The sequence below is a fragment of the Rhinopithecus bieti genome, unplaced genomic scaffold (genome assembly GCF_001698545.2).
Source record: "Rhinopithecus bieti isolate Rb0 unplaced genomic scaffold, ASM169854v2 scaffold_23303, whole genome shotgun sequence".
NCBI lineage: Eukaryota > Metazoa > Chordata > Mammalia > Primates > Cercopithecidae > Rhinopithecus > Rhinopithecus bieti.
In genome coordinates this window covers 439,728-461,292 of record NW_016810922.1, presented here as the reverse complement: position 1 = coordinate 461,292, position 21,565 = coordinate 439,728, and the positions used below count along the sequence as shown (strand labels likewise).

Here is a 21,565-nt window from a genome sequence, read left to right as displayed (position 1 = left end):
CTAATTAATATAAATAGAATAAAATACAATTTTAAAGTGGTACTTACTTCTCTTTGATGGTATCTTCCATTTCCTTGAATTTCTTTGACAAATTATTTGTTTTTTCAAAACCAAAGCCTTATCACTTGGTAAGCCATGGCTGGATATCTCCTTCAAGAGACTATGCAAAACTTCAAGATCTTTCTTGTGTTCTAAAATTCAGAAGTTGATTCCTACAAAGCATTAAGATATTTAGTCAATATAAATACTGCTAGATCTTCAAATGGCATTCCATTCAGAGGTCTGTATGGAATCAGAATGGCTCTATTCATAATTTCACATGAGAATGAGTCTGCCTATGGCCAGTATTCTAAATATAATAAACATGCAAATAGGCTTGAAAGAGAACACAGTAAACATTATTTAATTTAAAATGCATTCTATATTTTGTCTCTTTGTAGTTTCTGGTACGTAAGATGATACTTATACTACCTATGATATGTGTGATAAATGATACTTATTTCCAATCAATCAGCAAAGGCTTCAAGGAAAAGATAAGGTTTGAGATTTTTAAAGGAGTAAAACATAGATCTTTACTGATCTATAAGCAATTAAAATGATTGCCAATTATAATTCTGGCAATAAGTATATCAGTTTGCCCTAACTATTAATCTATCTGATTAGCCTCCTGAGTAGTAAGGAAGACAATACCTGCATATACTGAGACAATTCAGTAACATCTTTTCCTGGCACATCTACTTCAGTAAGAGCCTGAGTTTTGTTTCTAAAATGTTTGGAGCTTTTCTGAGAGGTTCTCAAACAGTTCTACTTTGGTTTTTAGTTCCTCCATTTTAGCAAGAGTTTCTTTGTGTTTATGACTTGCTTCTGAAAACCGAGCAGACAAGTCTTTCATTTTGGCTTGCAGTGAGGATGCAGTGGATGGATCTGTTGTTTCCATAAATTTCTTCACTTTTTCATTCATGGCATTTATACTGCTCTGACGACCTGTAATATCCTGTTCCAACATCTAAAATAAACCAAGTATTGCATATGTTTTATTATTGTTTACCAATAATGTGACAGAATTTTTTAAAATGACTATTCCTAACAACATAAGCTTGCACAACCTGTGACTAGGAAGGTTAACCGTTGAAACTGAATGACAAGTTTGATCTGTCCCTTGAGGAATGCCATCCTAAACCTCTCCGAGAGAGTGAAGAACAGCTGGCTAGTTGCTTGAATGAGGCAGGAGGCTGCTGCTACTCAGCAACCCCTAGAATCTAATGGAGCCTGGGGATTAGCCATGGTCCTAATTCTTAAAAGACTAGACAAGACTGATCTGATTAACCTCATGTGCAGCTGGCTGAAACAATGATAAACAAGATAAGACTCAATGTATGCATAAGCCCTCTGTAAGGAATAATATTCAAGAAAAAGTACACAAAGCCCTTCCTACACTTCTTCACAGATAAACCATTTTACACACTTGATTTTGTGTATTACTTTCCACACTCACATTCAGTATATGTCTCTTTTTCATATCCTTAAATTTATCTTAAATCTATCTATACTTTGAACCTATAAAACTGTAAATGGGATTTTTTTTTTAAAGTCACTTACAATGTTTTTACTGATGATATCCTGAAGAGCAGCAGAGTTTAAAGGCACTTGACCTTGTTCTTTCAGAGAACTTTCCACACTTCCCATCCAGTCCAGCATTTCATCCAAGCCATCCTGCACACTCAGTGAACGGGTCAAGGTTATCTGGAGTTTTTCATTTCGTTCATTAACAGATTTGGACAGATCCTCGTATCTCCCAACAATGTCATCTACTCCAAACAGATCAGGAAATATTAACAACAAAGTTCTCTTTGCCCTATCCCTTTTCAAAAACACATGAAGGTGAATCATATAATTTCCACACAAAATTTTAAAATAAAAGTTCAACGATAAATTCCTAATGCATAATCAGAGCACCACCTAAAATGTTAAAATATAAAGAAAGAAAAGAGCCCAATGGAAAATGAAAATTGAAATCTTTTTTAAAAAGTTAATATATATCCCATCTGTATTTGAAAAGAGATTTTTTTGGATGCATAAACATTTGAATTGTCTCAGAGAGATGAAAGAGTGGTACGAACAGCAAATCTTTGAAATAAATACTGGTTCTCAATCTGACATTTCACATTAGCCATACTTATTGATAATTACTTATGGGGAGAAAAAGGTGAGTCGCACACAGCTATTCTCAAGACAATACGAAGATTTATGAAGAATTAACTTCTACATATTAAAATCATCACCCTCTCTCCCTCCCTCACACACACCCATGCTAAGCTTTTGTCATACTTCACAACTTAAGCAAATCACTCAAATGCACAAAAACTGGCAGACGCAAGTAAATTAAGAAAATAGGCAACAATGAAAATCCATTTAAGTTGAGATTATGCTTCTAAAATATACACTAATTGAATTTATTTAAAAGTTTAACAGCAGACAAAAGAGAAGAATAAACTTAACAGGCTAACCTATCTCATATGAGGATAAACTTTACCTTCAATTTTAAAGATTCAACATGCTTAAAAAAAAAAACCCTTTCTGGTTTAGTTTTCACTTGACTAAAGTCCCACATGTTAACATCCTACATTCTATATTGTAGACCAATGAAGAGTTTGAACAATAATGGTTTTTAATGTATTCATCTCTTTCTCTCTGGAAAACAATGTTTTAAATGGTGAATTTGTCACTTATTGTCCGAGAATTTGAAAAATATTTTAATTATTTCTGAATGCTTTAGTCTTACACATTGTAGAAAGCTTCAGTAAGGAAAAGCTGTGTCCTGAAACATCTCTATAAAATGAAATATCTTACTGGCTTGCGTTTGGCCCATGAAACATAATCTATACAACAAAATAATATAATTGTTCTAATGCTACATCATGAGAAAACATCTTGAACATTTTCACTGGAGTGAGAGGTTAAGTTTGGATGATTTAAAGAAAAAATCATGCTCCTCTTACTAAAACACAATGAAGCCCATCAGCATACTGAGTGGGGAGGGAGACAGCATTTAATATGCAGGAGAATGCTGTCAGCAGAGGAAACAAGCAGTGTGTTCAAAAATAAGCTCTAAACAATAGACGCTGGAGACTACTAGTTGGGGGAGAGGGGTGGGAAGGTAAGGGCTGAAAAACTACCTATTGCAGACTATCTCATTACCTGGGTGATGGGTTAGATCATATGCCAAACCTCAGCATCATACAATATACCTTTCTAACAAACCTATATATGTACCCTCTGATTCTAAAATAAAAGTTGAAGAAAAAAATGAGCTCTAATTTGGAAACTCACAAGAGCACATGCTCTGAATGGCAGCTTGAGGTTGGCAGGTTAGCATCTTCTCAGTTGGGCAACTGCATCAACAGGGTAAGTAAAATCAGTGATCTGTTCGGCCATAATAAGTGACTTCCCAAGGAAAGCCAGCTATTTTCATATAATTAACAGATCTGAGTGTTACTGTCTGCTGTAGACTAAATGTGTCCCCCAAAATTCATATATTGGGGCCAAAGTCCCAGTGTGATAGTGTTGGGTGGTGGGGCCTTTGGAAGATGTGATATTATCATATAATAAGAAATATTTGGTCTCTGATCATAGCTCTTGACATAAAGTTCCTAAAACCCTTCTGATTTCCTCAGTAATACAGACACTAAGGACAATCTTTTGTTCTGATATTTGGTCATTGACCCCAGTTCCTGACACAGAGTTCCTAAGACTTTTGTGATTTCCTGAGTGATAGGAGTGTATGACAGAGCTCCTAAATCCCTTGGAATTTCCTGAGTGAGGGGCATCTTTTGTTTGAATGAAGTGATGCCTGGTGCCTCCTGGATAGTCTTAGGGTAGGGGGAGCAGGGGAGAGTGGCAGATGTTGCCAGGGAACAAACCATGTGATTAGACAGTTGGAACTGTCACCCCCTCAACCTCTGAGGAGGGAAGAGGGGTTGAAGGCTGAGTTGCTACCAATGGCCAATGATGCAATCAATCATGCTTATGTAATGAAGCTGCCATAAAAACCCAATAGGATTGGTTTGGGGAACTTCTGAAGAGCTGAACACACGGAGTCCTGGGGGTGGCATGCCCATAGAGGGCATTGAATTCTGCTCCCCTCCTCCTATACCTCACTCTGTGTATCTCTTCCATCTGGCTGTTCATCTGTATCCTTTGTAATATTCTTTACTAAGTGGGTAAATGTAAGTAAAGTCTTTCTCTGAGTTCTGTGAGTCACTCTTGCAAATTAATTGAACCTGAGGAGGGTCAAGGGAACCCTAATTTATAGCTGATCATTCTGAAATACAGATCACAATTTGGGATTTGGGATTGGTATCTGAAGTGGGGGCAGCATTATGAGACCCCTTAACCTGTGGGATCTGAAGCTAATTCCAGGTAGACAGTGTCAGAATTGAATTGAATTGAATTGTATTATGGGACATCCAGCTGGTATCTGTTGGAGAATTGTTTGCTGTATGGGGAGAAATACACACACACATCTGGTCACAGAACTGTTCTGTGTCTTGATCAATGGTGTATGAGAGTGAGTAGCAAAAACACTCAGATTTTTTCTCTCTCTCTGAGGAGGTAATTAGGTCATGAGTGCAGAGCCTGTGTGAATGGGATTAGCACCCTCAGAAGAAGAAACAGGAGAGAAATGATGTCTCTCCACCACTCTCTACCAGCAAGATAGCGGCCATCTATAAGCCAGGAAAAGGGCCCTCACCAGAACCCGACCGTACTGGCACCCTGATCTCTGACTTCCAGCCTCCAGAACTATGAGAAATAAATGTATGTTGTTTAAGGTACCCAGACGATGGTATTTTTGTTATAGTAGCCTAAACGAAGACATTGTTTGGTTTGTACTTCTTAGTGATAAAACATTGTCACTGAAGTAAATTCTTGATTTTAGTAAAATAAAATTATTTTAGAAAAGGTACAAAATCTATACGAATGTTATTTTCTTAAATCATTGGTTTTCTTAGAAGTCAGAAAGATCTTAGAGAAACTCCTCTATACCTTAAATAGTTTCACATATTTCCTAGAAAATTATGCCAGAAGTTTGTTTTAAAATAATGTAACAAATGAATTTTAAGCAACTAAAAGTGAAACTATGTACACTTAACAATGAGAAAAAATGTCAAAATGCCTCTTCAAGTAACAGAAATACAAATAAGATAGTCTTTCTTTCTCCTTCATATCCTTATACCCAAATCCTCATAGCAATGCTATCTAAGGTGGATATATGAGATGCTGCCCTGGGACAGAGGAACAAAATGTTAGAACTTCCATTCATATTTTCATTTTATACTTTAAAACTCTATACTTCTGTGTTTCATAATTATAACACATATGATATAATAATATAGTAATATGTTCATATGACTTATAAATATATCTGCATGTATGGGGATGCAGGCTGAAGATAATTTTTGATGGGGGTACACAATAAAAAACATCTGGATATGTGTAAGAATAAAAGACAGGGTTTCCCTTCTACACAGTGATCTTAAAAGAGCTAAGTTCCATTCTTCTCTTCAAATAAAATTTCGACTCAGATTTTAATTTATGCTCTATTTAGGGTGAAACATATGTCTAATCATCTGTTGTGGAATATTTTTACTTCACATATTCACACATAGAAATATACAGTAACATTAAATATTGTGAAAAGTAGGGCAATGAAAACAAAAAAATACATATGTAAGATAGTAAAAAATATATATTGATAATCCACTGCACATTTGATATAAACTAAATACTGTGGGTAGATACATAGATAACATACAATAGCTCTTTTCTCAAGAAACACATTAATCACAAACTCTTGGGCTTGAATGATCCTCCCCAAATGTTGGGATTACAAGTGTGAGCTTCTGCACCTGGCCTGAGAGATGTGCTTTGAGAAGTCTTCCCACTTCTCTGTGTTCTAGAAATTTTTTATTGGCCACACTCAAACTGAGAATTCAGTTACCCCAATTCTTCAGTGATAATAGAAACTTGATTACAGCTGTAGTGGTACTTTTGTGCACAAAACATTTGGGGAGGATTATTTAAGCCCAAGAGTTTGAGACCAGCCTGGACAATATAGTGAGACCCCATCTCTACAAAAATATTTTAAAAATTAGCTGGGCATGATAGAGCACTGCTGTAGTCCTCACTTCTCGGGAGGCTGAGATGGGGAAGACTGCTTGAGCCCAGGAAGTCAAGGCTGCAGTGAGACATGGTTGTGCCACTCCACTCAGCCTGAGCAATAAAGTCACCCCATCTCTAAAAATAAATAAATTCAATTTGATTCAATTAAGCACATCTTTCAACTTCTTAAACCCATGTTCCCACTATTGATAAAGACTTTTGGCCTTAAGTTGAAAGCCTTCCTCTGCCCAATCCCATCGACCAAGATAATTTTGTGAAGTTCTACTTCCTGTGGTGGACATTACATAGCGAGTTTCTGTTACGTTTTCTAAATATCAAATTTAAATTTAAATATACTATTTTCAAGATACACAGCTCCTGCCCCTAACATTCTAATATACCTGTCAAAGAAGGCATGCCTTTTCCCAGATTCAGGAACACCATTTCACAGAGAAAGAGCATACAGAACACAATCTATAACTAGTGAACATTTTTCTCCGTATCTATTAGGACACTTTTCTTCAGAATTTACCTGTGAGACAGGAAGCAAGGACATGAATATCTTACCAAGTGTTTTCTGGATATTGTTCTTGGCTGGAAGTAAAGAACCCCTGGCATCTAAAAGCACTTCAGCCGTTTTCTTCAGTTTCTCTACAGCAACCTGCTGACTTGATATCTGTCCTTGCAGAGCCTATAGGATTAAATGCTTTTCAATTATACTCAGTAGGACTAAATAATAGATTTCTAATGTGGACAAAATGATTTCTAATAAGATAAAGTAAAATTGGACAGAATAAACTTCTCATCATACCAACTTTCATCATCAACTTATTCCAGAGTTCTTAGAAAAAGGCCAGTTATAAAGCAGCATTAGCAAAAGCATCAGCCAGTCTGGATAATACAAATTAAGTTTTGAAATAAACCCTTGAGCATATGTTCATAATAATTTCCCTGGTTCCTGGTCATACAATCCTCTAACTTTATCCCTTGAGTTGCCCCTTAACCCCTACTTCTAGGCTTTGTACAATACCCCAACTACTACTAAAATGAACAACAACAAAAAAATTTGAGACCATTTTTGACTGTAGGTAAGGAGATAAATAAGCTCGCCCAAATTAGTAGATCCTGACTCAATACTGAGTCATGTTTATTTCTGTTAATTCAATAAAAGTTACTGAACATCTAACAAAATCAAAAAGTCTTGCTACATTTTGTGAACAAACAAAAATAAAAATGGACATGAAGCTTACTTTCAGGGATTTTATGGTCTGAGGCAGGAAGTGGTAAGTGCCACAGGTGAGTATGAAAAAATGCTACTGGAAGTTAACACGAAAAAAAAATGGGAGGGAAATGAGGGCCACCTCAATGGTAGTGACACTGAGATGGCTCTTTAAGAAAGTGTGGATTTGGGAGAACAACTCCCTGCAGAACAAACAGAAGACACAAAGATGAGGACAGAAAAATCACAGGAGAAGGGGAGAGTCCAATCCAGTTGGACAATGCGTACGGGTGACTAAATAGAAATAGGCCTGGAAAGGCCTCAAACGTCAGGCTAAGGAGTGTACATTTCATCCCACAGCAATGGGGAGTTATGCAGGGCTTTTGAGTAAGGGGTTGACATGCTCAGGGCTGTCCTACAGAAAGGCTAAATTTGTGGCACTGCATGGGAAAAATCCAACAGAAACGAAAGAAAGCAAAGATACCAGTTGGGGACAACTTCAGCAGTAACAAAACAGTGAGGACTACTGAAGGCCGAGGGCTGAAGACAATTTCACTGTTCGGTCTGTTTGAACTGAGAAGGTGGAATTAGTTAGAGTTGGGAAGAGTCCAAAGGACTTGGTAACACTATGTAAAGTTGTGTTACCCACTATGGTAGCTACTAACTACATGTAGCTTTTAAAATTTAAATTAATTGAAATTTTAAACAATTAAAAATTCCATTTCTGGGTTACACTGGCCACATTTCAAGTGCTAAGTAGCCACTGTGGCTAGGGGCTACCAATTGAACACAGCAGAGTACCACTGGCGTGGTGGCTCACACTTGTAATCCCAACGCTTTTTGGGAGGCCAAGTTGGGAAGATCACTTGAGGCCAGGAATTCAAGATCAGTCTGGGTAATAAAGTGAGACCTTGTCTTTACAAAAAAATTAAAAAATTAGCTGGGCATGGTAGTCTGTGCCTGTAGTCTCAATTACTCAGGAGGCTGAGGCAGGAAGACCGCTTGAGCCCAGGAATTTGAGGCTGCAGTGTGCTATGATCATGCTACTGTTAACTCCAGCCTGGGTGGCAAAGTGAGATTCCTACTTTCTTAAAATAAATAAATAAATAAAAATTTTAAAAAATAAAAAATTTCATCATCACAGAATGTTCTATTAGACAGCACTGCTGTAGAGGGCAGGAACAAAGGATAAGAGGAGACAAGAGTAGAAATGTCCAAAGATTTTGAACCTAGGTAATCAGTGGAATTTACCTTTGCTTTCTTTTTTGGGCGGCGGGGGGGAGGACAGAGTCTCACTCTGTCGCCCAGGCTGGAGGGCAGTGGTACAATCTCGGCTCACTGAAGCCTCGACCTCCCAAGCTCAGGTGATCCTCCCACCTGAGCCTCCCAATTAGCTAGAACCACAGGTGTATGCCACCATGCCCAGCTAATTATTTTGTATTTTTTGTAGAGCCAGGGTTTTGCCACATTGCCCAGGCTGGTCTCAAATTCCTGGGCTCAAGCAATCCTCCCGCCTCAGCTGTCCAAAGTGCTGGGATTACAGGAATGAGCCAATGCTCCCTGCCAATTAGTGGAATTTATTTAAAAAACAAAAAAGTGAGAGCAAGCTTAGAGTCAAGGAATGCCTGTTTTGGAATTCATGATTTCAAAGTGCTTTTGGGACCCTCCGCCAGAAGGAAACAGCAAAACTGGAAATGGGAGAGACTTGGAACCCAAACCGGAAACAGACACAGAGAATTGGAAGTCAAGACACATGATGTGACTCCCAAACAAGAAAGCACAGGCATGCTAAAGAAGGAGATTCTAAAGAATCATGGAGAATATTTATATATAAGTGATGGGGAGAAGAAAAAAAAAGAACACATGTAATTGGTGGGGTGGAAATGGGCCCAGAACAACTCCGTCCCCAAAGATTAAAGGAAGAGAGAAGTGGAAAAGGTTAACAGTGTCAATTGCTTCAGAAAGGATAATGTAAATTGAAAGACTAATGAGTCCTTGAATTTAATGAATAGCGGTCCCTGCATATCTCTGAGTGAACAGATGTGGCTCAACAATGGGAAGGAGGAAAAAAAAGGTAGAAGCAAGAGTCATAGATACGTCTTCCAGAAGTTGGACCCTGCATTTCTAACAGCTCTGACAGATCTCTGCAAAAGTGGGCTGCCTGGCCACACAGGTCTATCCCCGGCTTTAATTTCTCTTAAGCAACTCACGCTCCTCTTCTACTCTTTCATTTGGATTTCAAAGCCCCCAGTGTCCAATTGTAGATGTGAATTCATCCTTGGCCATGGGCCTAGCTTTCCAACTGCCTCTTGAGTGTTTCCATCTGGATGTATGCAGTCACCCCCAACTCAAAAAAGCTAAATCTGAACTCATCATCTCATTCTCTGTACCTGTACTTTCTCCTGGGATATATCTACCTACCCAAGTAGTCAACCTGAAGTTCCTCCTAGATTCCATCCTAAGGCTTCTTTTCCACATGCAGATCAACCATTTAAAGCTTTTTTTCTACACATGCAAATCAATCAACAATTTTACCTGCTTAATATTTTTTAAAAGTCAACTTTTGCTCCACATTTCTGTATCATTACAGGATAATCTCTCACTTGGATTGTTGAAAAAAGAATCCTGTGTTCCTTTCTCCAATCACTTCTCTAATATAGCTCCTAATGTGTTCTATCTAAAATACATATCTGACCACATGTCACCCCTGATATAGTTTGGATATCTGTCCCCCCCAAAATCTCATGTTGAAATGCAATCCTCAACGCTCAAGGTAGAACCTGGTGGGAGGTGATTTCTCATGAATGATTTACCATCACCATCGTGGTGCTGTCCTCAAGACAGTGAGTGAATTCTAGCAGGATACGGTCATTTAAAAGTATGTAGCACTTCCTCACTGCCCTATCTCTCTCTCTTTCTCTCTCTCTCTTACTTGCTTCTGCTTTTGCCATGTCACATGCCTGCTCCTGCTTTGCCTTGCACGGTGAGTAAAAGTTCCCTGAGGCCTCCCCAGAAGCTGTGCGATGTCAGTGCCATGCTTGTACAGCCTGTAGAATTGTGAGCCAACTAAACCTCTTTTCTTTATAAATTACCCAGTCTCAAGTATTTCATTATAGCAACACAAGAACACCCAAATATAACCCCGTTAAAATCTCTTAGTAGTCTCCCTTCACAAAAAGGCCAAGACTTGAGCATGCTACAAAAGGTCCAACAAAACCTATTCCCTAATTCTACCTTCAATCTCAACTTTCTGTTCCAGAAATGTCCAATACAGCTATTTCTTAGCTATTTATTCATGCTGGACCCAATGTATTAGCAACTCTACATAACAACTTTTTCGTTTAACCTTCCCCCATCATCCTGAACTTGGCTCTTATTCACCTTTTAATACTCAGCTGGAAAACCTTCCCTAAGTCTCTCCTCACTCCTAGCTTTGGTAAGTACTCCTTACAGGAACTCCCATAAATATCCTGTGACTATTATTGGATTTATCTGTGTCTTCTATCAAACCATAGCCTTCTTGAGAACTAGGAAGTCATCCCTTTCAGCTTTCTATTACTAGAGCCTAGATCAGTGCTTGACACATAGCAGGCTCCAAAAAATTTTTTCTGGAATAAATGAGCAACTAAGTAAATCAGATGTAAGACCTAAAACGGTTATCTTCTATTTCAGCACTATTTATTATCATTATTTATATGCCTAAAGCTAATGGTAAAAATTTCCTCAACTAATATTCATAATCCAAGAAACTGAGATTACATACAGGCAGTCTGTGCATATGTCAAAATGCCCACCAAACCATGACCAACATAGGATCTAGAATACCAGAACCTATAGTTGTTTCAAGATGCCAAAGAATCCTCATCAGAGTGGATCTGTTTGAAAAATTCTCCTAGCAGTTTAATTACGGAAAGTGTAAATTCTCCTAGCAGTTTAATTACGGAAATCCCTCAAGACATGAACTTTTTACCTGTGACCAGACTGAATTCTAGACCACAGGGACAGCTTATTCACGTAACATGGTGATTTAGGAGATGAAGTAAGTGAAGGGTGCCCTCCGAAAATTGTTTTTCAGAATGTGAGTTCACCAAGGGCAGAGACAGGGTTTTAACATCTTTGTGCCTTCACGAAACTCAGCTTACAAACGTTTACTGAATGAATGAGTACATCTAAAAGTGATCATGGGTCTATTAGAATATCCAATACCAAAGATGGCCCTGACTAGCAGCTTAAAACTTAGAAGTGAGTTATAAAAGAAGCATGTCTTCTTCACCTCTTCTTGTCAAAACATCCCATCCCTTTACTCTTGACAAATATATTCAACAGAGTTAATCATTTTTAATTCCTAGCATGCATCATGGTCCTAATTTAATGATAATACTTGTTTGTAGTGCTATTTTGGAACAAAGCTGTTAATTACAGTATTCATATGGGTACCTTATATTGTTTTGAATGAATTTCAAGGAAATTAAAACATGAAAGAAGGATCTGTGAGAAGAGAATACCTGTTGGGAACAAAAGACAGCAAAGTCTATAAACTTCCAGGCATTTGTCCAATTCATAAAAGTTTCCTGACTTAACACCACCCCAGAGATCAGTGCAAGTCTGGAAGGCTGACATTGTCAGTCAATGTGATCCCCATTGCTGGTTCCACACCCAGGCCTTGAGACTGGTCCCAAAATCCTGTTTTCTGCACCCCTTATGGGGCTAAAATCTTGTTTTATCCACTAATTTCCCTGGAAGGGGATCATGAGGAGTGTTATTATGGCCTAGTAGTATCAGACTGTTGACAACACAGTTAACAGTTCTTTGAATAATAATGCTAATAACAACATGCTATTGGCCAAACGTATTTCAAATGAAATGAACAAATTGGGTGCCCCAAAATTACATTTACGATACATCAGAATATAAGTAGAAGATAATATGTTACAGGTAGAAAGACTGACTTTTTGTTGTAGTCTCATGGGTTTATATTATTGTTAAAAGTAATTACACAATGTTAATAAACATGAGAGAAATGAAGGCCACCTAATCCTCATAAAACTTATCCTTGATACATTCTGAAATCTTCTGAGAGAAAAATACGTGCATTATCAGCAACAACTTTAATTGTACATTTAATTTTTTAAATTACACTGTGACTTAATTAGAGTTCATTCTCCTTTGAGATCTCTTTCCTCTTCATATTTCTTTAACTGTCTTAGGACTGTAAGAGTCTTCTTCTGCAGCAATTACTAAACAGGTTTTTCCACTTTAAAATTTATCCATGTATCTGTTTAATTAAAAAAGCATCATATTCTTTTGGGTTTTTTCTTTTCTTGCTCTAGTTATATACAAATTACTTTTATATGGAATATAATCTGTTTACTAGATCTAACTTAAGATGTGTTATTTCTATTTTATGTATTTTCTATACTTAAAATAACTAACTTCCTAATTAATTGTAATATATGCAATCAATAATTATTTTAAACGATATGTATTTCCTACTAAAATAATGACCTTAATGTCACAGTATCTCCTCTACCCCACCACATATCTTGTCCTTGAATATACAATATATTGGGAACTAAAAACTTAATTAAGATAGATTTGTTCTTGTACCTGTGGAAAAAGAGAAAGAAAAAAAAAAAAACAGGAGTGAAAATGCACATTGGAAAAAAGGAAGCAACCCTGAGGAGGCTGCATGGATCTGGGGATGCTGACCTGGCCCACGACATCCCCCTAGTGTCCAGTGAAGGGCTGGATAAACTCTTCAGCCCGGGAAAGAAGCAGTGCCCTCCACCCTCTTGACCTCCTGGCTTGACTTCCTTCCCTGCTCTCACCCTATGCTTCCCACCCCTTCACAGGCCTTCTCTCTGCCTGACATTAACCTGCCACATTTCACTCAGGTATGACTTAGCTTTCCTTAGCTTTCCAGAGTTGTCAATCTCAGGCAATACCTAACTGTAAGCTTGCCCATCAGGGTACCTGTTTCCTGTGTCAACAGCACAATGACAATTTTTGACTCTGTAAATAATATGCAATTAACTTCTGAAAGACAGTTGTCTAACTGATAATCCTGTGTTTATTTTCTAGCTATAGCAGTAATAACCTACTAGTATTAACCTGAGAAATGGAATCATATAATAGATTTATGAAATGAAAATTTTAAACTCAAAATTATTGGTCACATTAGTTCTCATCCTTTACTTTAGAATTTTAAAATAAGTTTTAGATTATAAAATAGATTAAAACTCTCTGCCACTGTATGACTGAGAGTCCCACAGTTAGGCAGTTTTGACACTGAGCCTGTATTTCTGAAAGAGCAGGTGGACTTTTTGAGAATTGTACTGAGTAATTATTCAAGTTTGTGTCTCTATGAATCATGAAGATATTCAGTAAGAACCCTAATCCTGGTCCTTAGAACTGCTGAATATGATGGTAGCATCCCTTCTTCCCTTCCAGCTGTCCATTCTTTAACAAATATTTATTGAGTACCAACTTTGGGCCAGGTAATATTCTAGGTGCTGGGAATACAGCAATGAGTAAAACAGACAAAAACACCTGTTCTTGTGGAGCTTAATTCAAATGCAGGAAAAAACAGTGAACAATATAAGTAAGTATATAGATAAATAAGTGGCCAAAATAATGAGTTTTGTTTGGGGATGGGGGGGGGCATTGGAATGCAGGTCACAAGCCATAAGAGCAATGTCAAACCTGTTAAAAAACATCAGGAAAGCCAGGCGCAGTGGCTCACACCTGTACTCCCAGCACTTTGGGAGGCTGAGGCAGGCGGATCACCTGAGGTCAGGAGTTCAAGACAAGGCTGGTCAACATGGCGAAACCCCATCTCTACTAAAAATACAAAAATTTGCGTCTGTAGTCCTAGCTGGTGGCAGACGCCTGCAGTCCCAGCTACTCGGGAGGTTGAGGCAGGAGAATTGTTTGAACCCAGGAGACGGCGGTTGCAGTGAGCTGAGATCACGCTACTACACTCCAGCCTACACGATGGAGTGAGGCTCCATCTCAAAAAAAAAAAAAAAAAAAAAAAAAAAAATCGGGAAAAAATAAAAGAATGTACTGTGGAGAAATAGAGTCAAAACTACCTCTGGAGGCAGAAGTATACTTTTCACATCATTTGTTTCCCTCTCTTAGCTGAAACTATCACAAAAGAGTGAGAAATTGAAAGCCTTTCAGTAAGACTACTGGAAATTTGGATCTTTCCCTCTCTTTTTACCTTGGTCTCTTCTAATTGCCTTTGAAGATTTTTGGGGTCCACCGCAATAGGTTCAGATAAGTGTTTGCTCGCTGTGGCCTCACAGGCCTGGAGTCCAGAAAGAAGTCCACATGAAGCATCTTCATAGTGTTGATATTTATCCACCAGATCTTTAAGATTATTTCCAAGAACATTGCACTAACAATCAAAAGAGAAAAGCGGTAGGAGATTAAAACCCACTATTTTCATATGCATCAAATGATCTTAGGACCTATAAAATCTGTAACTTGGAAAAAAAACAGACTCCACCAAAGTTAATAAAAGCTCTGCAAGGCTGATATTTTCTCCTTTATATGAAGAGGTACGCTATAAGAAGCCAAAAAGTAACATAAAATAAAGAGACAGTTCTGGATTTATACCAATTCAAAAACATATTTATAAGAGCTGAGTCTTAACATAGAATAAAGGATAAAGATATCAATCATCAGAGGAAGGAGATTTTGATACACCATGTGTATAGACATGGATTTGATAGAAGGGTTTTAAAGGTGCTTAATAAATTTCTATATGTTGCACAAGATTAATTAACAAAAGGAAGACAGAGTCTATATTAGAATGGAGCAAAGTCCAAGAGCCAATGATGGTCTTTAAATCATTTATGCAACTTGGCAAGTCTGTTCAGATTATATTACAAACCAGAAAATATTTTCTTAGATTTTTTTTTTCAAAAAAAAACCTTTCACTTGATCACAAAAATAAAAGCAGCAAAACAGTCTTTTATTCATTAAGTATTAAAATAATATTATCAATACTGATCAAATATACAAGAAACACCTGCAGTGAGATGAAACCAGTTCCCAAGCTTGAGAGGCTGCAAGCATCTGTTTTCACTTAGAGTCAATGCACAACCGCCATCTTGTGGTCACATTGGATATTAGAGTATTTGGGAGCTGGGACTTCTGGAAACCATGCTCTCAAAACTAAAGTAATTTTAAGTTTCTAATCTTCAAATACATTGTTCAGAAGTAAAGCAGGTGAATATGATAGAGAGAAGGCGAGGCACCATGGCCCACGACTGTAATCCCAGCACTTTGGGAGGCCGAGGTGAGCGGATCATGAGGTCAGGAAATCGAGACCATCCTGACTAACACGGTGAAACCCCATCTCTACTAAAAATAAAAAAATAAAAAAATTAGCCAGGCATGGGGGTACGTGCCTGTAGTCCCAGCTACTCGGGAGGCTGAGGCAGGAGAATTGCTTGAACCCAGGAGGCAGAGGATGCAGTGAGCCAAGATCACGCCACTGTACTCCAGCCTGGGTGACAGAGTGAGAGTCTCAAAACAAAAAAATAGAAGTAGGCTAAAACTGCCTTTTCCTCCTGTTTTGGATTTTAGGTTTCTTGCCTCTTAGTCCAAAACTATAACTGAAAACTATAATTGCAGATTTACTTTTCCCTTAAAAAATCAAAATAACATTACCTTAGAGTAGAGAGACCTGAACCGATCAGTAGCATGATCCAACTTGTGCTGCACTTCTCTGTGGGTTGCAGAAGTATCAACCTTGCCACCATCTCTCTTGCTGCAAGATTTGGCAGCTTCTAACACTCTGTTTCCAGAAATTGTGATGTATCTCAAGTCACCTTTGTGAGAAATAACGTCTTCTGAGAAACTCTTCTGCCTCTTCAATTTGGTCATTAAACCATTGAGGTCATCTGCACCTGCCTCCAGGTTTTCAAGTTCTTGTTCTGACTGCTGTAGCCAGTGCTCAAACTCGGTATAGTCAGCATCAAACTTTTCTAGTTCTTCCTGCAGAGAGTGAGTTAACTTCATTTTCTTCTCTGACTCAGCCAGTGCAGTTTCATAATGAGCTTTCAGTTCTTTCATGTTCTTTTGCAGTTTCTCTTTTTCTTCAGGAGAGAGATACTGACCCTGTTTCTCAAGCAACAGTTGTGCAGACTGAGTGGCTATGATGACTGCTTGGTGCTGAGAGATGATCTTCTCATGTTGGGCCTATGTGAAAACAAATTGATCATAATCTTCAAGCAGTAACAGGATTACACCAAGGCTGCAGGGAGCTCCTTGCCACCTCAAGACTGACAGGTTTCAATGATCTACTGGGCTACAACTTGCTTCTCATTCCCCTTTTCAAGCTATACCATACTCCCTTTTATTGGTGAATTTCAGAATAACAAGGCATTTTGAGCATGCTAATCTTATTTTAAAGGACATTTCCAATCTTCTCTATGTACTTAATCAGATAGGACAGACACCATTTTTCAGAAGTTTGGAAAAATGAATTTCTATTCCAATTCTAAAATAAGTGTCTATAATCTGATCTCATTTTATTCCCTGCTTTCTCACAACTACCAAAGAAAAATGTCTTTACCTAATTTTGGGGCAAACAAATACAATATTTTTTATTACAAAATGATTCTAGAAAACTTTTAAATAGGGAAAAGAATCCGTAACTTTAAATAGGGAAAAGAATCTGTAAGCTTTAAAAGGTTTCAAAATAACTAAGCTAGAATACTGTACATTCAGAGAAGCCAATGGACATTAGAGAAGCAGATATAATAAAAAGAGAATCCTGGAGCTACTCAGCTTCACTGGGCCTCAGTTTCCTGCATGTGAAAGTGGAGACAATAACTCCTACACATCACAGGTTGCTCTTAAGGAGTACATGAGATCACACATGTAGAGCACTCCCTGCAGAGCTGGGCATGTGCCAGAAATTCAAATCCACTCTGAAGGCAGGAAGGTAGGGCTCCCAGGCAGGCGTGCTGCAGGCAGGTCACAGGTATGAAGAGCTACTGATCCCCTCAGTCTTCAGGGCAGCAGGGAGGCATCAGGCAGGTGAAGTCCCTTTCCCTCCAGCCATAAGCACCTTCTTCCATTCACCCCAATATGCCATACAAGTGTGGCAAAAAGGACACCAATCCTTTGGGAGGGCAATTTCCCACATTTCTTATACTGGCTTACATGGAGCCAAATGACCCGCTCCCATTACCTCAGAGCCCCTTTTATTACCTCCAGATTCTTTGCTACTCCCACCCTTACCTCCATCCCCACCCTGGTAAACACTTTAGGACCTTTTTCTCCCGTTGTTCTTTGTCTAGTTACAGCTCTTTCATCAGATTATCTGCTTGGCTAATTGCGCCCATCTCCATTGAGTCCTATTCAAATCCTGAAAACTGGTCCCCCACCTCACACTCAACCACCCTTACCTAACTCCTTTTCTCCCTTAGTAGTCACTGCCTTCTAACCTACCATATAACTTAGTTATTGTCTGCTGTAACATTGTCACCAACCAGTGTGCAAGGGGGGACGCAGGGAATTTATTTTGCTCACTGTAGAATCCCAAGTACTGAGAACAGTGCTGGCACACAGGAGCTGAGTGAAAATAACTCTGTGCTGTGAAAAGGACTTCTTTAGAAGGACTGCTATGGGGCAGCCATTCACTTGTAAGTCTGATACCAATTAGTCAGCTCAGAACTGGCTCATTAACACTGGTATCCTCACTGTCTATAACAGTGCCCGCCACCTAGTGGGCACATAGTAAATATTTTTAACTAACTTCTTTCCCATAGACTTGTGTTTTTGGTATTTGAAATACATTCATATGCTACCCCCCACCTCCAAGAAGGGCTTTGCACAAAATAGGATGGACAGACATGTACAACACCATATAAACGATCAGATCTGTCCCCTTCCTCTTATAGATGAGGAATCTCAGGCTGAAGGAGGAGAATGGCTTGGCCCAGGACATATAGGACAACTACTGAAAGCTAGAAATTCCTGGCTCAGGCGCTTGGGCCTTCTCTCCACGCTACCAGATTAGGACTTTTCTTTTTTTTTTTTTTTTTTGAGACGGAGTCTTGCTCTGTCGCCAGGCTGGAGTGCAGTGGCATGATCTTGGCTCACTGCAACCTCCGCTTCTGGGTTCCAGTGATTCTCCTGCCTCAGCCCCCTGAGTAGCTGGGATTACAGGCTGCACCACCACACCCAGCTAATTTTTGTATTTTTAGTAGAGACAGGGTTTCACCATGTTGGCCAGGATGGTCTCAATCTGACCTCATCATCCACCTGCCTCAGCCTCCCAAAGTGCTGGTATTACAGGTGTAAGCCACCACACCCGGCCCAGATTAGGACTTTCTAAAGCACAGATTCCCATATTCTTTGAGGTAAAATGATCAGATAGGAAATGCCACACTGTGCCTAAAACCAAGGACTTTCCTGTGCAATATCTTTAAGTCTACCCACCAGTATTTCTCACTATTTTGGTCAACTTACTAACCTTTCCTGACTTCTTTGTAACTGACTCATAATGTTCCTTTATGAATTCACTAGATTTTTTCATTTTAAGAGACTTTGTTTTTCATAATAAGGTCCTATAGTAGCCCCTTAAAATTGTGAACAGTAAATACTCCCATTCTTCTTCTGGTTTAATTTGTATTTTCTATAAGAACCTCACAAGGAGTATCCTATTCCAAAGATTCCAAATATGAAGAGTGGGAGGAAAATAAACAGAGCTGCAAAAGTTTCTGAGGTCCAGTCATCTAACTGTCAAAAGCCAAATACTGAAATAAAATGACTGACACTTTATAAATGGTTCTACAGAAGTCACCTTTGCTCCTATAGTAGCATTAACGTTAGCTTTAATTTATGTCATGGAGTAAACTGGTAGAAGGGCTTTTATATCTCTTCTCAACAACAGCCTTAACTGAATAGATGAGCTGAGCTCAGAAAGAACTTAAGTGAGCTCAACTTAGGCCGGGCACAGTGGCTCATGCCTGTAATCTCACCACTTTGGGAGGACATGGGCAGACTGCTTGAGCCCAGGACGTCGAGAGCAGCCTGGGCAACATAGTGAGACCTCATCACTACAAAAAATATAAAAATTGGCCAGGCATAGCAGCACAGACCTGTAGTCCCAGCTACTCAGGAGGCTGAGGTGGGAGGATCAACTGGGCCAGGGAGTTTGAGGCTGCAGTGAGCCATGCTTGTTTCACTGTACTCTAACCTGGGTGACAGGGTGAGATCTTGTCTCAAAAAAAAAAAAAAAGATTGTTCTCTTAGAACACAGATTCAGATTTAGCAGAGTGAGCATATGGCCTAGTTTTAAATCCAAATTCCAGCCCTTTCTAGATGTGTAACTTCAGACAGCTACTTTAATACTGTCAGTCACAGTTTCCTTATCTGTAAGATGAAAATAAAAACCCCAAAGAGTACCTGGGAAGACGAAATGAGTTAAAATGGAAAGAACTTAGAAGAATGCCCACTTTAATTGTTCTATAAATGTTAACTATTATTATTTTTTATTAAATCTTTATAATAATTCTACTTCACTTACATGGAGAATGCCAACTCTACCGTTTATTTCTCATTATTTTTTGACTTGCTTAGAACTCTCATAATAATTTATATCTCACATGATGAACTCAGAAAAAAACCTCTTTCATTATTAAGGTTTGAAAAGAATGCATGTGCTAGGTTATTTCTCTCTTTACCGACCTGGAAATAGAACTGAACGATATCATATGTTTACAACAACATACCTTAATTTTCTGATATTGCTGATTCAGATTCTCCTGAGTGGGTCCAACTTGCCCATCAACATCAGTCTCCAATAGGTTACCATTAACTTCATCCTCTTCTCCAATTGCTGACTTGCCATCACCTTCTTGAAAATGGGTCCCGTTCTGTTCGATTGCCTGTTTGTGTTTCATCCCTGCCCTGTCTGAGTCTTTGTCAACATTTGACAACCAGTCCAAAAGATTTTCTATTTTGGTTTTGCTCTCTTCCAGCTGCTTCACCGCTGCAACCTGGGGAGGGAAAGTTCACAGAAGGAATTCAGAACGTGGGCCAAGGCATAGTTTTAAGACATTCCAAAAGTAAATACTTGGAACATTTTAAATTAGAATGAGGGTACTAAAAACTGACACACATTGAAAACTTAACACACTGAAATTAAACCTTAGAGCAACAGGCAGTTACTTTGAAGTTTCCCCTGTTCTTAAAAATACATTCCAAAATTTTAACTATAATTGATGAGTGATCACACATTTCACAGGAAGAACGTTTCACAACCTCACTTAAATATTAAGAAAAAGTTAAGCAAAGCCAACTCTTCAAACCTTTTGTAGTACTTGGTCAATTATGTACCTGGAAATCCAGAATCCTATAATAATCCTTAGTGATAATCCTTATTTACTACTACTGGATATCACTTAATAATAAATCAAGTAGCTGTTAAGCTAATCATTTTTGACATAGCAATAGTGCACCACATATTTGAATAAGGACCTTTTCAGTTTCTTCCTTGATTGCTGTTGTCACAACTTTATCCAGCTCCTTTTTAGACTGTTCTGCTTTTAAATTAAGCTGTTCACACTTTATCTTAGCTTCATTAAGTTTCTGTTCAATCAAAGCCTTATCTTCCCGTGACAGCTTTTCACCATTCTCTTTTAAGAAGTTCTCTGTGTTTTTCACTACTTCAGCCAATGCCTGTGCACTTCCTTGCATATCTTTCTGTAATTCCTTATAACACAAAAGAAAAAAGTATATTTGATTAAATTATTACCTATTTAGTTCTTCCAGAGTTGTAATTCTAAAAGACAAGGTGAGTAGAGAGTCTAGTACATGTAGTCTGAATAAACACATTCAGTATGTTAATTTGAGTTGATTTATTTCAATAACAATACTTACTATAATTTGAAACTCAAACAATATTAAAGAAAAGCATGGATTTTCATGTTTAACAAAAGAATGCAGTCAGTGAAACACTGACAATGCATTAAGAATTCAGTATATGATCTATACAAATTTGTACACACCAGATTTTTTAATATTATATAAGCACATGTACAAAGGCTTGTAAATATATGGTAATATTTATTGTTTCTACACTTTCATTTTTTAATGTGTTTATTGCTCAGGATAAAAATGAACTAATTTTCCTAGCGAACTAAGACACTTCCCTTTTCTAAA

The 21,565-nt window shown here is 38.2% G+C and overlaps 1 protein-coding gene across 1 annotated transcript in view; it reads right to left on the bottom strand.

The window, feature by feature from the left end:
- DST (dystonin) overlaps positions 1 to 21,565 on the bottom strand; it is a 387,485-nt gene that overhangs the window by 114,972 nt on the left and 250,948 nt on the right. The window contains 8 exon segments of the mRNA XM_017893233.1: positions 691 to 766; positions 768 to 1,006; positions 1,600 to 1,808; positions 6,727 to 6,850; positions 14,601 to 14,777; positions 16,058 to 16,588; positions 20,134 to 20,400; positions 20,882 to 21,115. Of these exon segments, the coding sequence (XP_017748722.1) occupies positions 691 to 766; positions 768 to 1,006; positions 1,600 to 1,808; positions 6,727 to 6,850; positions 14,601 to 14,777; positions 16,058 to 16,588; positions 20,134 to 20,400; positions 20,882 to 21,115 (1,857 nt within the window).